Genomic DNA, 17,853 nt, shown 5'->3' on the forward strand with positions numbered 1-17,853 from the left:
AGAATAGGTTTGAAAAAGCAAACGGTCTGTGAAGAAAATTAAATAAAACCTAAGCCATGAGAGAATGTTGTAGGAACAATTGATCTGTGGGTAAATAAAGAGTATACTAGTAAGATTAACTTCTGTTTAAAAAATAATTTTGAGATTTAAGCACATTATAACTTCAACAATCTATACCATAAACATTAACTTGTGGTATTGAAAAAGTTCTCTTTATAAAACTTTAACTCACTAATGCTTTCTCTAATATCATTTAGAGCTCTATGTGAATATTCTTTTTTCGGCGCAGTTTTATACATTTCCTTATTCCACCGCCTGCATAATTCTTTTACAGTTGATGTATCAATAATTCTATAATGCAAATAATCATCTAGTTTAGGCATGTATTTTTTTAGAAACAGCCTATCCATATATACACTGTTTCCTGCCAAGGGACTGTGACTCTTCATCACATGTGACTGAACAAAATCCATAATATTATCTTCAGCTTGTTGTAATGATATGCTTGAATTCTTGGCAGCCTCTGTAAGACCAGTCTTACCATGCTGATTAATACACCATTCATTCATGGCATTTAACTTGTCTTCAGGCGTATTTATTATCAGATTGGGACCTTCTGCTACTATATTTAGCTTGGAATCTGTTATGATGCAGGCTATTTCAAGAATGGTATCCCTCTCAATGTCCAAGCCAGTCATCTAAAGATAAAAAGAAACAAATGAATGAACTTGTTTGGAATTTTGATTGTGTTTATTCTGTTATCTACCTCTAAATCCACCCAAACAATTCTATTAATTTCCAAATCTTGGTTCATAACGCTGAATTTTCGCCGAAAATCTACAACAGAAAATTTCGGGTAATTTTAGATCGAAACTGGGCACATGTCGAGCATCAACCTACGTTTGAACAAAGAAGTTTTGGTAAACGTTCTGGAAAATGCGCCCCACATTGTTAAATTTTGGTTAGGTCAAATAAAATTGCACCCTTGAATCGCGCGTGATGGACAATTTAACTACTTAGCAGGTATGTATTTAGCTTATTGGGCAGTATTTATTTTACTTTACTAATGAATATGTTTAAATATTTAAATAAAATACTGTTGAGTTAATGATTATAATTATTACTCTACGTTCTAATTAAGTTTCAATAAAGTTTTATATAATAAAAACTTGTTTTGAACTGCTTTATTATCAAAGTCAAACTCTGTTTATTGCGATACCACCACGATGTAAACTAAATCCCTAGAATTAAAATTTTGACAGTTCAATGTCAACTTGAGTCAGTTTCTCGTGCTGTCGAACAAAATCACGTTGCCGTGCTGCCGTTGATCTGCATTGATCAAAGAAACTTCTCGAATTACTTTGTATACCGTTCTGTTTCAACCGTAAAAATGGCTCTTCACGTTCCCAAAGCTCCTGGCTTCGCTCAAATGATGAAGGATGGCGCAAGGGTAAGTTATTTTTGATATAATTAGTTAAATTTTGACCATGTGGTCATCTTACTTTGCCGGGTTAGGCTAATGACTCATACACCTCAACCTCTTGCAGCACTTCTCCGGCCTCGAGGAAGCTGTCTATCGCAACATCAACGCATGCAAAGAATTCGCACAATCGGTGCGCACCGCCTACGGCCCCAATGGCATGAACAAAATGATTATCAATCACATTGAAAAACAGTTTGTGACAAGTGATGCAGCTACCATCATGAGAGAGTTAGATGTTGAACATCCAGCAGCCAAACTGATGATCATTGCCAGTCAAATGCAAGATGCTGAAGTTGGAGATGGCACAGCATTTGTCATCATTTTGGCAGGTGCACTGCTTGAATGTGCTGAAGAACTGTTGAGACTGGGTGTTACCCCTGGAGAAGTTGCTGAAGGATATGAGAAGGCTCTGGATAAATGTTTAGAGATTCTTCCCTCATTGGTTGTAATGGAAATCAAAAACTTCAGATCTGCTGATGAGGTGGTTCAGGGTATTAGAACTTCAATCCAGTCAAAACAATATGGTCATGAGGACTTCTTGGCAAAACTTGTGGCTGAAGCTTGTGTATCCATCCTGCCAGAACAGACTACATTCAATGTGGATAACATCAGAGTCTGCAAGATTTTGGGCTCTGGTTTGTTCAAATCTGAAGTCATTCAGGGAATGGTATTCAAACGTGAAGTAGAAGGTGACATTACAAGTGTGAAGAATGCTAAAGTTGCACTCTATGGTTGTGCTGTAGATATTATGCAGACTGAAACCAAAGGCACTGTTTTAATTAAAACAGCTGATGAATTGATGAACTTCAGTAGGGGAGAGAATGTTGTAGGAACAATTGATCTGTGGGTAAATAAAGAGTATACTAGTAAGATTAACTTCTGTTTAAAAAATAATTTTGAGATTTAAGCACATTATAACTTCAACAATCTATACCATAAACATTAACTTGTGGTATTGAAAAAGTTCTCTTTATAAAACTTTAACTCACTAATGCTTTCTCTAATATCATTTAGAGCTCTATGTGAATATTCTTTTTTCGGCGCAGTTTTATACATTTCCTTATTCCACCGCCTGCATAATTCTTTTACAGTTGATGTATCAATAATTCTATAATGCAAATAATCATCTAGTTTAGGCATGTATTTTTTTAGAAACAGCCTATCCATATATACACTGTTTCCTGCCAAGGGACTGTGACTCTTCATCACATGTGACTGAACAAAATCCATAATATTATCTTCAGCTTGTTGTAATGATATGCTTGAATTCTTGGCAGCCTCTGTAAGACCAGTCTTACCATGCTGATTAATACACCATTCATTCATGGCATTTAACTTGTCTTCAGGCGTATTTATTATCAGATTGGGACCTTCTGCTACTATATTTAGCTTGGAATCTGTTATGATGCAGGCTATTTCAAGAATGGTATCCCTCTCAATGTCCAAGCCAGTCATCTAAAGATAAAAAGAAACAAATGAATGAACTTGTTTGGAATTTTGATTGTGTTTATTCTGTTATCTACCTCTAAATCCACCCAAACAATTCTATTAATTTCCAAATCTTGGTTCATAACGCTGAATTTTCGCCGAAAATCTACAACAGAAAATTTCGGGTAATTTTAGATCGAAACTGGGCACATGTCGAGCATCAACCTACGTTTGAACAAAGAAGTTTTGGTAAACGTTCTGGAAAATGCGCCCCACATTGTTAAATTTTGGTTAGGTCAAATAAAATTGCACCCTTGAATCGCGCGTGATGGACAATTTAACTACTTAGCAGGTATGTATTTAGCTTATTGGGCAGTATTTATTTTACTTTACTAATGAATATGTTTAAATATTTAAATAAAATACTGTTGAGTTAATGATTATAATTATTACTCTACGTTCTAATTAAGTTTCAATAAAGTTTTATATAATAAAAACTTGTTTTGAACTGCTTTATTATCAAAGTCAAACTCTGTTTATTGCGATACCACCACGATGTAAACTAAATCCCTAGAATTAAAATTTTGACAGTTCAATGTCAACTTGAGTCAGTTTCTCGTGCTGTCGAACAAAATCACGTTGCCGTGCTGCCGTTGATCTGCATTGATCAAAGAAACTTCTCGAATTACTTTGTATACCGTTCTGTTTCAACCGTAAAAATGGCTCTTCACGTTCCCAAAGCTCCTGGCTTCGCTCAAATGATGAAGGATGGCGCAAGGGTAAGTTATTTTTGATATAATTAGTTAAATTTTGACCATGTGGTCATCTTACTTTGCCGGGTTAGGCTAATGACTCATACACCTCAACCTCTTGCAGCACTTCTCCGGCCTCGAGGAAGCTGTCTATCGCAACATCAACGCATGCAAAGAATTCGCACAATCGGTGCGCACCGCCTACGGCCCCAATGGCATGAACAAAATGATTATCAATCACATTGAAAAACAGTTTGTGACAAGTGATGCAGCTACCATCATGAGAGAGTTAGATGTTGAACATCCAGCAGCCAAACTGATGATCATTGCCAGTCAAATGCAAGATGCTGAAGTTGGAGATGGCACAGCATTTGTCATCATTTTGGCAGGTGCACTGCTTGAATGTGCTGAAGAACTGTTGAGACTGGGTGTTACCCTGGAGAAGTTGCTGAAGGATATGAGAAGGCTCTGGATAAATGTTTAGAGATTCTTCCCTCATTGGTTGTAATGGAAATCAAAAACTTCAGATCTGCTGATGAGGTGGTTCAGGGTATTAGAACTTCAATCCAGTCAAAACAATATGGTCATGAGGACTTCTTGGCAAAACTTGTGGCTGAAGCTTGTGTATCCATCCTGCCAGAACAGACTACATTCAATGTGGATAACATCAGAGTCTGCAAGATTTTGGGCTCTGGTTTGTTCAAATCTGAAGTCATTCAGGGAATGGTATTCAAACGTGAAGTAGAAGGTGACATTACAAGTGTGAAGAATGCTAAAGTTGCACTCTATGGTTGTGCTGTAGATATTATGCAGACTGAAACCAAAGGCACTGTTTTAATTAAAACAGCTGATGAATTGATGAACTTCAGTAGGGGGGAAGAAAATTTGCTGGAGTTGCAAATAAAAGCAATTGCAGATACTGGTGCGAAAGTCATTGTGGCTGGCGCTAAATTCGGTGATATGGCGTTGCATTTTGTGAACAAGTATGGCATGATGGCGGTGCGACTTAACAGCAAGTTTGACTTGCGCCGTTTGAGCAAAACCGTCAGTGGAACTGTTCTGCCGAAATTAACTCCGCCCACATCCGAAGAGCTTGGTTATTGCGATTCTGTTCTTTTGGAAGAACGCGGTGATACTCCTCTGGTTGTGTTCCGTATGGAGGGTAAAGATTCGCGCATCTCCACCATCGTCGTACGAGGCGCCACAGACAACTACATGGACGACATCGAGCGCGCCATTGATGATGGTGTCAATACATTTAAAAGCATTTCGCGCGACGGCAAATTTGTACCTGGCGCTGGTGCTACAGAAATTGAGCTCGCTCGGCAATTGTCTGCATACGCAGATACCTTACCTGGCCTGGAACAGTATGCCGTAAGGAAATTTGGCACTGCACTTGAATACTTCCCAAAAGTACTGTCAGATAACAGCGGTCAAAAGTCTACTCCAGTGCTGGCCAAGTTGTTGGAAGCGCACAAGAATGGTCTGAAAACCGCCGGCGTTGATATCGAATCGGAAAAGAGTGTGTGCGATGCAGTCGAGAAGAATATCTTAGATTTGTATTTGTGTAAATACTGGGGCTTGAAATACGCCGTCAGCGCGGCTGCAACCATTTTGAGGGTTGACCAGATTATCATGGCTAAACGCGCCGGCGGGCCCAAAGCACGACCTCCAGCGGGAAGTGATGACGAATCTTAAACCTTAGTTATTATATTTATCACCGTTTCTAACATTTTGATTTTCACCATTGGTAAGCATATTCACGTTCTCACATGCATAATACGCTTTAATATTTGTATTTAAAGACAAGTAATGATAATAAAACGCATTTCACAGATTAAATATGTGCTCATCATATTCCTATGCATGATGTCAACACAAACAATTACTGGGTAGATAGATAATGGCAATTAATTTCAGTTGCAATGTAAGCAAAGATTTGGAAGTTATGGTAATTTGAACATAAGAACATCTATGTCCTTTAAAAATGTCGCTATAATTCCGAATGTCTAAATCCTCATTTCGAGTAAGAGAGAATTTTACAACTTAAAACCACATGCAAAAATATGCCGAAACTATTGACCGCTCCAAACCTCAGCGTTCGTGAATTTTATTATAGTTTTATTTTGAAGTGACACATGATAGAGGTTTGAGGAGATCCTCGACCAAACATATATTCTAAAAATTTCCGATCTATTTTCAATTCTGTCTTGCAATTTTATTGCACCATTCCTTAAATCGTTAAATTTTAAAACATAACTTTAACATATTTTTATGTAAGTTACAGTTTCGGTTATAGTTCCGGCCGAAACTGAGGCCAGGGTCGAAATTTCGGTTTCGGTCGGACTCTACTTCTAATGTTTGTTAGGATTGCAGTTCGGTGTATTACGATTCATTTCGGCATCTTCATTTATGGATAACACACGTGTTTACTGATTGATTAACAATTAATTACAACGTTTCGGACTTTTTGTATTTGGGCGTGAGTTTTCACTAGACGGATTCATGAGTATTTAGTTGTTGGCGTATATTGCAATCGACTCTACTCCTCTAGTAAGCAGTTTAAAAGGTTTAAATAATGTACGATCTGAGTTTCTAAAGTAAACTTTGACCATGTATGCCATCACCATACTAGCCGTGTGAGCGGTAGAGAGGATAGTTTAGCGGACTGCTAGCAGTTTAATATAAATTAAAGAGTAACCGTTTCAAGAAGCGTTATAAAAACATGGTGTGGAAAACGCCCAGTATCTCGTAGACTGTTTTACCTTTTACCGTTTTTTACCGTCATGTTAGAGCGGGAGAGTTCTTCTACAAGATGCGTACCCCTCCTATTCGAAAACATGGTGTGGAAAACACTCTGTATCTAGTGAACTAATTGACTTGTTAGAGTTTTTCCGCGCTAGAATTGAGTTAGAAAGTTCCTCTACTAGATGTGTACCCTCGTACCTCTCAAACTTTCTGAAAGTGCCTTAAAATGATCTTCAAAAATGAGCAATTTTAGCAAAATTTGAAAATATGGTGTGGAAAACACTCTGTATCTAGTGAACTAATTGACTTGCTCAGAGTTTCTCTACGCCAGAATAGAGCTAGAGAGTTCCTCTACACGATGTATTCCCTCCCACCTTCCAACTCTTCCGGAAGTGTCTTAAAATGCACTTCAAAAAATGAGCAATTTTAAGAAATTTTGAAAACATGGTGTGGAAAACACCCTGTATCTCGTGAACTAATTGACTTTCTTAGAGTTTCTCCACGCCAGAAGAGAGTTAGAGAGTTCCTCTACACGATCAATACTCTTTCAATCTTCCAGCCGTTCCGAAAGTGTCTTAAAATGCCCTTCAAAAATCAGTAATTTTAGGGAAATTTGAAAAGGTGAGGTGGTAAACACCTTGTATCTCCGAAACAAATTGACTTTCTGAGAGTTTCTTTAAGTCAGAATAGAGTCAGGGAGTTTGTCTATACAATGCATACCTTTTCCACCTTTCAACCCTTTCGGAAGTACCCTAAAATGGTTTTCAAAAATGAGCAATTTTAGAAACATTTAAAAAGATAGTGTGGAAAACACACTGTATCTCGTAAACATATTGACTATCTTCTAGTTTCTCTACGTCAGAAGAGAGTCAGGGAGTTTGTCTACACGATCCATACTTTTTATACCTTCCAACCTTTTCGGAAGTGCCCTAAAATGGTCTTCAAAAATGAGCAATTTTCGGAAAATTTGAAAACATGGTGTGGAAAACACTTTGTATCACGTGAACTAATTGATTTGCTTGAAGTTTCTTAACGTCATGTTAAAGTTCGAGAGACTCTTTACACTATGCATACCTTTTTAACCCTATTAACCCTAGGGAAGTGTCTCAAAATCTCATTCGAATATCGCTATTTTTGTCCAATAAATTTCATTTTTTGGGCGAATAACAGGGTCGAACTTTTTTTAATAAATATTTTTTGGTCGAAGATCAAGGTCGAACTTTTTTACTTAAAAATGTTTTAATCGAATTTTTTTGTTAAAATTTTTTCGCTCGAAAAACAGGATCGAACTTTTTTGCTTAAAATTTTTTGGTCGCATTTTTTTGTTAAAATTTTTTTGGTCGAAAAACAGGGTTGAACTTTTTTACTTAAAATTTGGTTGGTTGAATTTTTTGGTTAAAATTTTTTCGGTCGAATTTTTTTGTTAAAATTTTTTGGGTCGAAAAACAGGGTCAAACTTTTTTACTTAAAATTTTTTTGGTCAATAAACAGGGTCGATTTTTTTGGCGATTATGTCAAGAACAAAAAGAAAAAACGAATGCATGTTTCTCTAAAATTGTAAATAGGGAATAAACGGATAATGTTAGTTGCTAAAAAAAATTGTTGTTTGTAAAGTAGGTTTACGATCGAGATGTTTACGTGATAACGTCTTATTGGTGATATAAGTTTTGTTTGTTGCAATTGTTGTAACACTTCACTTGCACTTCACATTTTGTTTTACTGTTAGGCTCCCCGCACACTACAAACTTTTTATCGGCCGATAAAATATTCAACGAAAACTTAACCGCACGAGAAAATCTCCATTCGTTTGTATGCCGCTAGAGTGAGAGAGACGGAAGATCGGTCAACTCACTCGAACGCTATGACTGGCACGGAATGACTGGCAGCGCTCGAGATGAGACGGGAGATCGGTCCGTCTCTCTCTGGTTATAACGAGAGGGGGGTCGGAATGACTGGCAGCGCTCGAGATGAGACGGGAGATCGGTCACCCGTAAAACGATTTTAAAGACGTTATCACGTCAATAAACGATGTAGAATTAAAGTATCTATCAGAATCCGATTAAGAATTTAATAAAAATTAATAGTTCTTCTCATGTTCTGCACTACCACACTGAAAGTATCAAGGTTTACAAACAAACAAGTTTCTTTATCTCCTGCAGTTTTGTGCGGTCGCCACGCGGTTGGCGTGCGTATCACGTTAGTCTCATATTTGTCGTCAGGGGATCTGGACGCACATTTTCTTTATAATATTTTGAGTTCCTAACCTTTTGTCGCGTTATTACGTACTGTTTCTAAATGCTCTTTCGATTGTGCGCGAGTGATGTGCGGCGTTCCTTCAGCGCGGATTGTACACGCAGAGTATTAGACGCGTATTTCATATTTATTTGGTATTTTCTTTGGGTATGCCAAACACACAAAAATTTATTTTGCATCAAGGTGTGTTCTCGCATTTCTTCAGCCATATGAAAATCAAATCCATTATTGACTTAACTTGTTTTTGACGTGATAACGTCTTTAAAATCGTTTTAGTCGGGTGACATGTTCAGAAACTTGTGTCACGAGGCCTCTCGAGGCCGATCGCAGGTATACCCCCCTCTCGTTATAACGAGAGAGAGACGGACCGATCTCCCGTCTCATCTCGAGCGCTGCCAGTCATTCCGTGAAACTTGTCACGCGGAATCCACACGAGCGGAGGCAGGCATAGCGTTCGAGTGAGTGGACCGATCTTCCGTCTCTCTCACTCTAGCGGCATACAAACAAACGAATGGAGATTTTCTCGTGCGGTTAAGTTTTCGTTGAATGTTTAACAGTGAAACAAAATGTGAAGTGCAAGTGAAGTGTTACAACAATTGCAACAAAAAAAACTTATATCACCAATAAGACGTTATCACGTAAACATCTCGATCGTAAACCTACTTTACAAACAACTTAAATTTTTTTACTTCAACCGCGTGGTCTTTAACCACACAAATAATTTTTGTCTCTGTTTCAATACCTACCGTTGATTTGCAATACGTATTCGATACATTGTTTCGTTTTCGTTTAATGCACAAATTAAAAAGATTAAGATTGTAGTGTGCCATCGGTTGCGTTCTTAATTCTTTGGCGGCTTTTTCCGGCAAAACCCACTACCCTCTACTATTAGATACAATTTGTAATTCCGAAAATAAGAAAGAGAAATCTTTTGCTTTTTTTATGAAATCTTCTTTTCAGCTAGTGCAGCTTTTGAACTAATTGGAATTTTTAAATTCTGTTTTTGGATTTTGAAAGATAATTCAATTCTTAATTGATTATTTAAGTAATTATTTTTCTATCATTGACGGTTTAGCCCTATTTGCAATTTTAATAAAAAAAATTGATTTTTCCATGCCAAAATGACTTTAATCTACAATTGTGTTCACATGTTTCCGTTTTAGAATTTAATACGAGTATACTCTCAAAAACCAAACACAGAATTCAAAAATTCTAATTATTACAGTATCTGTATTTGTTGAAATAAAATATTTCGTCATAAAAAAGGCAAAAGATTTCTCTTTCTTATGTCGAATGCAGTTTTCACTAAAATTTGCAAATAGAGCATAAACGGTTAATCTTTGGATAAAAGTTACGAAAATAATTGATGTAGAATGAAAAGAACTGTTTATTAACCTAACATTGAACGTTTAGGGCCTATTTGCAATTTTAATAAAAAAAAAATGGTGTTTACACGCCAATAGGGCTTTAATCTATAATTTTGTTACTGGTGTCCGATTAATAATTTAATCGAAATTAAAATTTTCATGCATTGTACGAGTTCAATTCTTTTCATGTTCTGAATTACCACACTGAATGTATCCGTGTTTACAAACAAACAAGTTTTCTTATCTCGTGCAATTTTTGTGCGGTCGCCACGCGGTTTGCCTCGCGGTTGGATTGCCTACCACGCACGTCAGTCTCATATTTGTCGTCGGGTGACCTGCACGCACATTTTTTTCACAATAATTTGAGTTCCTTAATTTCTTAGCGTCATTACGCAATATTTCTAAATGCTCCTTCCATTGTGCGCGAGTGATCTGCGGCGTTCGTTAAATGCGAATTGTTTATACGCAGAGGTGAAACGTGAGTGATGTTCCGTCTGCCGTCGGATACTCTTTTGGTATGATACGCATATTTCATCATTCCTACAATGTGCATAATTAAGGTCTTTACAATTTATTGGATAGGCCAACAGCGCAAAAATTAATTTTGCATCAAGGTATGTTCTCGCATTTCATAACCCATTTGAAAATCAAATTCATTATTGTCTTTACTTGTTTTTACATCAACTGCGTGGTCTTTAAGCCTACAAATAATGTTTGTCTCTGTTTCAATACCGTTGATTTGCATTACGTATTTGATACCTTGTTTTGTTTTTGTTTAATGTACAAATTAAAAAGATTAAAACAGTCGCGTGCCGTCGGCTGCGTTCTTGATCCTGTGGCGGCTTTCCGGGCTAGTCGCTGGTTGTTTTACATGATTTAAAATAAAATTCACCAAATATGTTGTTTTCGCGTGTCCAAATTTGTGGTTTACGAGTGTTTCTCATCTTTATCTTTGGAATTTATTTTGTGTTGTAGTAATTTGTTTATGCAACACCCTATATATTTTTGTCTTCTTTGATTTTCCATCAAAAATTGATCAAACGTTGTTTTTGAATGTTTTTCTTCTTGAACTTTGTATTTTATTTGGTGAGTTAGTAATTTGTATTTGTAATACCCTGTATATTCGTTTTAGTTAATTGCCCAACAAGATTGTCCAAATTTGTGGATTAGGTGTTGTTCCCTTCTTCAACTTTGTTACTTCTTTTGTGATATAGTAATTTTCTTTTTGTAACACCCTGTATATTTGTTCTTATTTTCATCAAACATTAATCTAACTTTTGTAGTTATCGAGTATTTTTCTTCATAAACTTTGAATTTTCTTTTTGTCACACCCTGTATATCAGTTTCCCGGAGTCTCGGGTGAAAAGGGAGCGATATTTGTAGTATTTGGATGTTTTCCTGTTTGCACTTTAAATTTTCTTTTTTGTAACACCCTGTATATTTGTTTTCTTTTCAACGACGTAGAAAATTGGCTATTTGCTAATTTCTTTATCCCGGTAGAAATGTACAAAGTGGTACTTGCTTATATGTGCGCGGCAAAACAGGTCGTTAGTCCTGTTTCAATATGGCGACATATATTCTGTTAACTTGTAAAGTCTAAACTTGTATTCTATTGTTAATAAAGAAACAGTAAGATATATTGACTTCTTTGATTTGTGGGTACCCCTTCTATCACAGGAACAGTTCCCTCTCTCAGGGGATGATCCCCACTATTAAAATTATTAAGGTATCCTGTATGATTTGTATTCTTCATCTTTCATTTCAGCTACAGGTCAGAACTTGTAAGAATATTTTTAAGTGTCCCCTCTTTTGAGATGACTTAAAACTTTAAAATATTTGAACAAGACCTTATAAGATTGTCTTTATAAGGAGTTCCCTCTCTCCGGGGGTGATCCCCCACCATAAAAATTGTTGATATGCCTGAGTATCCTGGGGATGAAGCGTAGAGACATCGTAGCTGTAGGATGGGCCGGGAGCAATGGACGGATCGAAGCAGTTGACACGCCGCCAAAAAATTAAAAAATCTGATCCACTCCTGTTCTCTTACTCGGTGGTGTTCTCTTCCTTCTATCTTCTTCTCTTCTCTACTACTACTTTTTATTACTTCTTCTTCTATTCCTTCTGTTCTCGGTTTCTTCACTTGCTTTCTTATTTCTCATATAGCCTTCACTTGAATTCCAATTTCTCTTATAATTCATTTGAGTTTACATATGCAACCCAAATTACACCTGTTATTTTCATATTTGAGAAAAACGCGCACACCTGACCTGGGGACCGAACGTTCAACCCCAGGCAACGTAGCATATCCTACGTTTCACTGAGCCACGTTGCTCACTTATCAAACGTTACTTGTTTCAGCTATATATATTTACAAAATTATAGTTTTACAAAACAATTTATAGACACTGCTATACTCCCAGTGTTAAACACGCCTTATAACTCAAGCTGAAAACGACCAAGTGAACAGCAGGGTTAAATGTGAACGAGAAATTAAAATTAAATTATCCTTTATTTACTGAACAGAGTACAGGTATTATTATCTGTAAAATTTAACAGACAACATTTTTATTTGATGTTACATTCTTCTGGTTCCATTTATGAAGTACCTAAGCGCACAGAGTAAAATTGATGTTACTACTCCCTGTTAACTTTTGCACTGGCAACAATACCACATTGAGAAAACGCGTGATTTATCCGCACGAATTAACAATTGAATAATTTTGACCAGTAAATCCAATTAGAATCCGTAGCCCCACGAAAGAGATCCGACGGCCGGTGGCCAATGGCATTCACACGCGCAAATGGAAAAGTCTCTTAATTGTGGAGTCGATTCGTGATAAATCACTTAGTAGTCGATGGCAAACGATTCTAATGCTTGTACCGTACTGAATTGCTACCAGTCGCGATGAAGATGGACAGAGAAAAAGAACACGTGCACTCAACACAACTGCGTACCATCGACTGACTAACGTAACGTGCGGACGCACTTGAAGCCGGCAACCGGCACGGTACTGCTCAAATGGCAGCGCCGAATATGCTGCGCAAGACAAGGTCGAACTGAAAACATAAACAAATCGTCGAATTCCACGGATCATATAGAAAACATGGATAAAACATGAAATTGTAGAATATTTCCCTCTTGCTCTAGCTCACGTCATTCTGCCATTGCTATCTATCTATTTCTGTCAGTTACTTGAACAAGTGATAAATAAAAACTATCCATGTTATATATAATCGTGAAATCTTTTCAAATTAACTGGATATAAATAAACAGTTAATAGTTATCGACTCAATAACGTATGAAACGTACAATTTTTATAACAATTCATGCATGTTTTACAAGTGCATCTCGTATGACAACAAAATATAACGCAACGAAGAATTAAATTCTACATTTTTAGGGATCCCTCTAATTAGGGGTAAGCCGTGTTCAGGTGCTTAACCCCCAAAAACAAGTAAAAAATAATCTTTCGATACACAACATTGTAAATTTTATTACTAATTAATAAGCTTTTCACCAAAGTTATATATGAAAATGATAAAGAAATTTAATACTTACAATCTGATACAAGAATGGTTCTTCTACGATGTCGGCTTCAGGTTCGAAACACCTAAAACAAGCAAAAATTAGTCCTTCGAATCACAAAAATGCATTTTTTGTTGCTAATTAATTAGCTAATCACAAAAGTTATTTAAGAAAATGATAAAGAAATTTAATACTTACAATCTGATACAGGAATGGTTCTTCTGCGATGTCGGGTTCAGGTTTAAAGCACCTAAAATAAGCAAAAATTAGTCCTTCAAAACACAAAAATGTCATTTTTGTTGCTAATTAATAAGCTAATCACCAAAATTATTTATGAAAATGATAAATAAATTTAATACTTACAATCTGATGCAAAAATAGTTCTTGTACGATGTCGGGTTCAGGTGAAAAGCCCCTAAAACAAACAAACATTAGTCCTACGAAACACAAAAATACAGTTTTTGATGTTAATTAATAAGCTAATCACCATAGTTATATATGAAAATGGTAAAGAAATTTAGTACTTACAATCTGATACAAGAATGGTTCTCTTACATTTACATTGTCGGTTTCAAGTTCAAAACACCAAAAACAAGCAAAAATTAGTCCTTCAAAACACAAAAATGCAATTTTTGCTTCTAATTACTAAGCTAATCACCAAAATTAATTTAAAAGTGATAAAGAAATTTAATACTCACAATTTGATGCAAAATTAGTTTACCTACTATGTTGGGTTCAGGTGCAGAATCTCGAAAATAAGCAAAAATTAGACCTTCGAACTACAAAATTGCATTTGTGTTGCTAATTAATCAGCTAATCCCCAAAGATATTTAGGAAAATGATAAAGAAATTTAGTACTTACAATCTGATACAAGAATGGTTCTCTTACATTGTCGGTTTCAAGTTCAAAACACCAAAAACTAGCAAAAATTAGTCCTTCAAAACACAAAAATGCAATTTTTGCTTCTAATTAAAAAGCTAATCACCAAAATTAATTTAAAAGTGATAAAGAAATTTAATACTCACAATTTGATGCAAAATTAGTTCACCTACTATGTTGGGTTCAGGTGCAGAAAATAAGCAAAAATTAGACCTTCGAACTACAAAATTGCATTTGTGTTGCTAATTAATCAGCTAATCCCCAAAGATATTTAGGAAAATGATAAAGAAATTTAATACTTACAATCTGATGCGCACATTGTTGTCCTGCGATGTCGGATTCAGGTGCAAAACCCCTAAAACAAGCAAATATTAGTCCTTCAAAAAACAAAAATGCAATTTTAGTTACTAATTAATAAGCTAATCACCAAAGTTATTTATGAAAGTTATAAATAAATTTAATATTTACATTCTGAAGCGATAATAGTTCTCGTACGATGTCTGGTTCAGGTGCAAAGCCCCCAAAACAAGCAAATATTAGTCCTTCAAAAAACAAAAATGCAATTTTAGTTGCTAATTAATAAGCTAATCACCAAAGTTATTTATGAGAGCGATAAATAAATTTAATACTTACAATCTGATGCAATAAGTAAAAATTTGCTTGATGCTACTTACTCCTTTGTTCTTCTATCGATAAAGGACTAAGGCGCACAATCACGTTTCCGCAAATTGTATGTAGAATTGATGATATGCACTTTTTTACTATTCCACGCAGATATTCCAAATGTACTCACCTGTATTCACGTCAAACACATAAATTTAACTTCATTTTACTCCAGTAAAGTATCCCTAGTCACCGGAACATATCCGACGGACGCCACGCGCGCTCCACAAAGAATCACTCAAATTATTCGTGTGCGCTGCAGTGAGCTGTTACTACTAAATGTCTCTGATCGTCAATCGATTTAAGTAATGCTACAAAATATCAAGAATCTCGAGAAAGTGTCACCACGTTTGATTAATGAACAAAACACGTGCGCACTCGCAACAGCGTTCAACCGACTAAGCCGAACTAAGCAAGAAAGATTGATAACTGACCCGCAGTTGGAGGGGCATTTTTCTATATGCATAATCAAGAATGCGATTACAAATATATTGCAAGTTATTGTAGTGACGTACGCACCGCAACTCAGCGCACAAAAAGAGTATGAATTTAAACCAAAACGCAATACTAGCGCGATCTGCGTGTGACGAAACATGACATTAAAGATTGCCGGCGTCATCAAGTTTTAAAACTTTGAAATTACCCAGAAATCTGAATTACGTCTGCTAATATTTAACATTTAATTCACTTTCCATTAACAAAATTTATTAACGAAAATTATAAAAAAATTCAATACTTACAATCTAATGAAAAAATCGTGGTCCTAGGACATTTCGTTCGCCCGCTAGACACCTGAAACTATCAAAAACAGAACACCGAAGCACAAAAATGATCTTTTTGCAAGTTTCCCGTGTGCTAATCACACAAATTATAATTGTAAATGATTTATAAATTCAATACTTAAAATCGGATAAAAGAATCGTTGTCCTAGGACATTTCGTTCGCCCGCTAAACACCTAAAACAACCCAAAATTAGTAAATCCAAGCATAAAAATGTCATTTTTGCATGTTTTCCGTATGCTAATCAAACAAATTGTATATGAAAATGATAGATATTGAAAAACAACTGTATAAGTAAAGTATACACTTACTGTACGCTATACCCTCACAATATCGTTATGTATATCGTTTTCATTGCCATGAAAGATATCCAGTCAGTTTTCCGATAACATCAATATTTTCCAAATGACTGATAAAACTGGAACAGATGCGAATGCTGCAAGGATTTATCAATTATTTTTTTTTAGTTTTTTTAAATTATGATCCGATATCTTAATTAGTTTTTAAGTTATTGATTATTTTCAATAATTACGTAAGTGTAGAAAACCAAAAATTTTTAAATATATAATATCATATCATCATAATATAAAATTTCATCTCGTATGTGAATCTGAAAATGGTCTTTCTTTAAAATCTAATAGTTACAATAGTTAAAAGTACAAAAAACTGGAATATTCATTTCCTCCATACTTTCTTATGTAATTTCTTATGTTCAGATTCCTATAGATTATATTATTACTAGCGACCCACCCCGGCTTCGCACGGTTGCAATACTGATACTAAATACACTACAGAAAAACTGTGAACGTTGTATATAAAAACATAGCGGCCCGCTACGGCTTCGCACGGGTTTAAAATATATAGCCTATGTGATTAAAATCGATCCAGTAGTTTTGATTTATTCATTACTGCCCGTGGCCCGCACGCGTTAAATTTGGAGTAAAACTATCCACCTTTCCCTATACCATGAAGATTTCCTGCTGTCTTTGGAATATCTTCGCTGCTAAATTCAAAGTGCTACAGGGAAAACCGCGGCCTCAGACGCACTATTTATAGGCACGCTCTTGCCGCACCGGGCGGCCGGCCGGCACCGCCGAAAACGCTACGTCCGCAATTTTAAAAAAATCCGTTGCGCAGTTTCAAAGATTTAGGCTCCCCGCACACTACAAACTTTTTATCGGCCGATAGTTTGGTCGGGTTGGGCTGTGAGCGCGCACACTACGCCAACTAAACAGTTGGGTTTGTGGTGAGTGCGCACACTAGACAACAGTCGGCCGACTGCACCAATACTCTGAGCGAACTAAATTGATCAAGTCGGCCGACTAAACAATCGGTAGGTGTGCGCGCTTGCGACGAGCTCCATACTGATATCGCAGTCGGCCGATAGTTGGCCTGGTTGGCCGATAGTTTAGTTTGAACGCAGTTGGGTAGCACATCAAACTTGTTTATCGGCCGATACAAAATCGTTGTAGTATGCGGACTTGCATACATCTTCATACTGATTATAAGCCCGACCAAACTATCGGCCGATAAAAAGTTTGTAGTGTGCGGGGAGCCTTTAGCATACAAAGGGACAGACAGAGAAAGCGACTTTCCTTCTCCAAACAAAAACATCTACCGGTCAACTTCAACCCACACGTACACACATACACACGTCTATGCTTGGAGGGGGAAGCTACGAAGCATCGCACAAAGAGCAGACGGGAATAATCGAAAACTTTGTATTTACGATATCACATTAGAAACCTCTAAAATAACAGTACTTCTCCACTATTTAATGGATGTTATTATACATACAAACCTTCCTCTTGAATTACTCTATCTATTAAAAAAAACCGCATCAAAATCCGTTGCGTAGTTTCAAAGATTTAAGCTCACAAAGGGACCGGAAAAAAAAGCGACTTTACTTTATACTATGTAGTGATGATGACTAAATTATCTTAGTAAATTTTTTTTACCGAATTTTGAGTTTA

General features: G+C 36.2%; 3 protein-coding genes and 1 long non-coding RNA gene across 5 annotated transcripts; 1 reads left to right on the forward strand and 3 right to left on the reverse strand.

Annotated features, from left to right (window-relative positions):
• Window positions 1-110: 110 nt before the first annotated feature.
• LOC135800494 (oligoribonuclease, mitochondrial-like) lies at window positions 111-1,141 on the reverse strand. The gene is made up of 3 exons (XM_065313748.1): window positions 901-1,141; window positions 767-837; window positions 111-698 (listed from the first exon to the last, which is right to left on the reverse strand). The coding sequence occupies exons 1-3, from the start codon at window positions 947-949 to the stop codon at window positions 186-188; spliced, it is 633 nt and encodes a 210-aa protein (XP_065169820.1). The 5' UTR covers window positions 950-1,141; the 3' UTR covers window positions 111-185.
• Window positions 1,142-1,273: 132 nt separating this feature from the next.
• On the forward strand, window positions 1,274-5,505 carry CCT8 (chaperonin containing TCP1 subunit 8). The gene is made up of 3 exons (XM_065313755.1): window positions 1,274-1,450; window positions 1,548-1,964; window positions 4,204-5,505. The coding sequence occupies exons 1-3, from the start codon at window positions 1,391-1,393 to the stop codon at window positions 5,359-5,361; spliced, it is 1,635 nt and encodes a 544-aa protein (XP_065169827.1). The 5' UTR covers window positions 1,274-1,390; the 3' UTR covers window positions 5,362-5,505.
• Window positions 2,351-3,381, reverse strand: LOC135800495 (oligoribonuclease, mitochondrial-like). Its single transcript, XM_065313750.1, has 3 exons — window positions 3,141-3,381; window positions 3,007-3,077; window positions 2,351-2,938 (listed from the first exon to the last, which is right to left on the reverse strand). Exons 1-3 carry the CDS (start codon window positions 3,187-3,189, stop codon window positions 2,426-2,428), a joined length of 633 nt encoding a protein of 210 aa, XP_065169822.1. The 5' UTR covers window positions 3,190-3,381; the 3' UTR covers window positions 2,351-2,425.
• A 7,016-nt stretch (window positions 5,506-12,521) lies between the features above and the next one.
• Window positions 12,522-14,255, reverse strand: LOC135800500 (uncharacterized). 2 transcript variants are annotated; one of them, XR_010550168.1, is made up of 4 exons: window positions 13,921-14,255; window positions 13,756-13,807; window positions 13,591-13,642; window positions 12,522-13,088 (listed from the first exon to the last, which is right to left on the reverse strand). It is a non-coding gene; the product is annotated as an uncharacterized lncRNA (long non-coding RNA). The 2 variants fall into 2 exon arrangements; XR_010550167.1 differs by having other exon boundaries at window positions 13,591-13,981.
• Window positions 14,256-17,853: the final 3,598 nt, after the last annotated feature.

The sequence above is a fragment of the Atheta coriaria genome, unplaced genomic scaffold (genome assembly GCF_025399875.1).
Source record: "Atheta coriaria isolate IRGN ID8LTWV9N9 unplaced genomic scaffold, Caltech_Dcor_3.1 hic_scaffold_10_pilon, whole genome shotgun sequence".
Lineage (NCBI taxonomy): Eukaryota > Metazoa > Arthropoda > Insecta > Coleoptera > Staphylinidae > Dalotia > Dalotia coriaria.

Bases quoted from the DNA above. Each gene is read 5' to 3' on its own strand.
- LOC135800495 (XM_065313750.1), bottom strand. From the start codon at position 3,189: ATGTGGGGCGCATTTTCCAGAACGTTTACCAAAACTTCTTTGTTCAAA. The intron at 3,078-3,140 runs GTAGGTTGATGC...TTTCTGTTGTAG, and splicing joins CAAAACTTCTTTGTTCAAAC to ATTTTCGGCGAAAATTCAGC. The intron at 2,939-3,006 runs GTAGATAACAGA...TTTTATCTTTAG, and splicing joins TTGTTTGGGTGGATTTAGAG to ATGACTGGCTTGGACATTGA.
- CCT8 (XM_065313755.1), top strand. From the start codon at position 1,391: ATGGCTCTTCACGTTCCCAAAGCTCCTGGCTTCGCTCAAATGATGAAG. The intron at 1,451-1,547 runs GTAAGTTATTTT...AACCTCTTGCAG, and splicing joins TGATGAAGGATGGCGCAAGG to CACTTCTCCGGCCTCGAGGA. The intron at 1,965-4,203 runs GTGGTTCAGGGT...TCTGCTGATGAG, and splicing joins ACTTCAGATCTGCTGATGAG to GTGGTTCAGGGTATTAGAAC.
- LOC135800494 (XM_065313748.1), bottom strand. From the start codon at position 949: ATGTGGGGCGCATTTTCCAGAACGTTTACCAAAACTTCTTTGTTCAAA. The intron at 838-900 runs GTAGGTTGATGC...TTTCTGTTGTAG, and splicing joins CAAAACTTCTTTGTTCAAAC to ATTTTCGGCGAAAATTCAGC. The intron at 699-766 runs GTAGATAACAGA...TTTTATCTTTAG, and splicing joins TTGTTTGGGTGGATTTAGAG to ATGACTGGCTTGGACATTGA.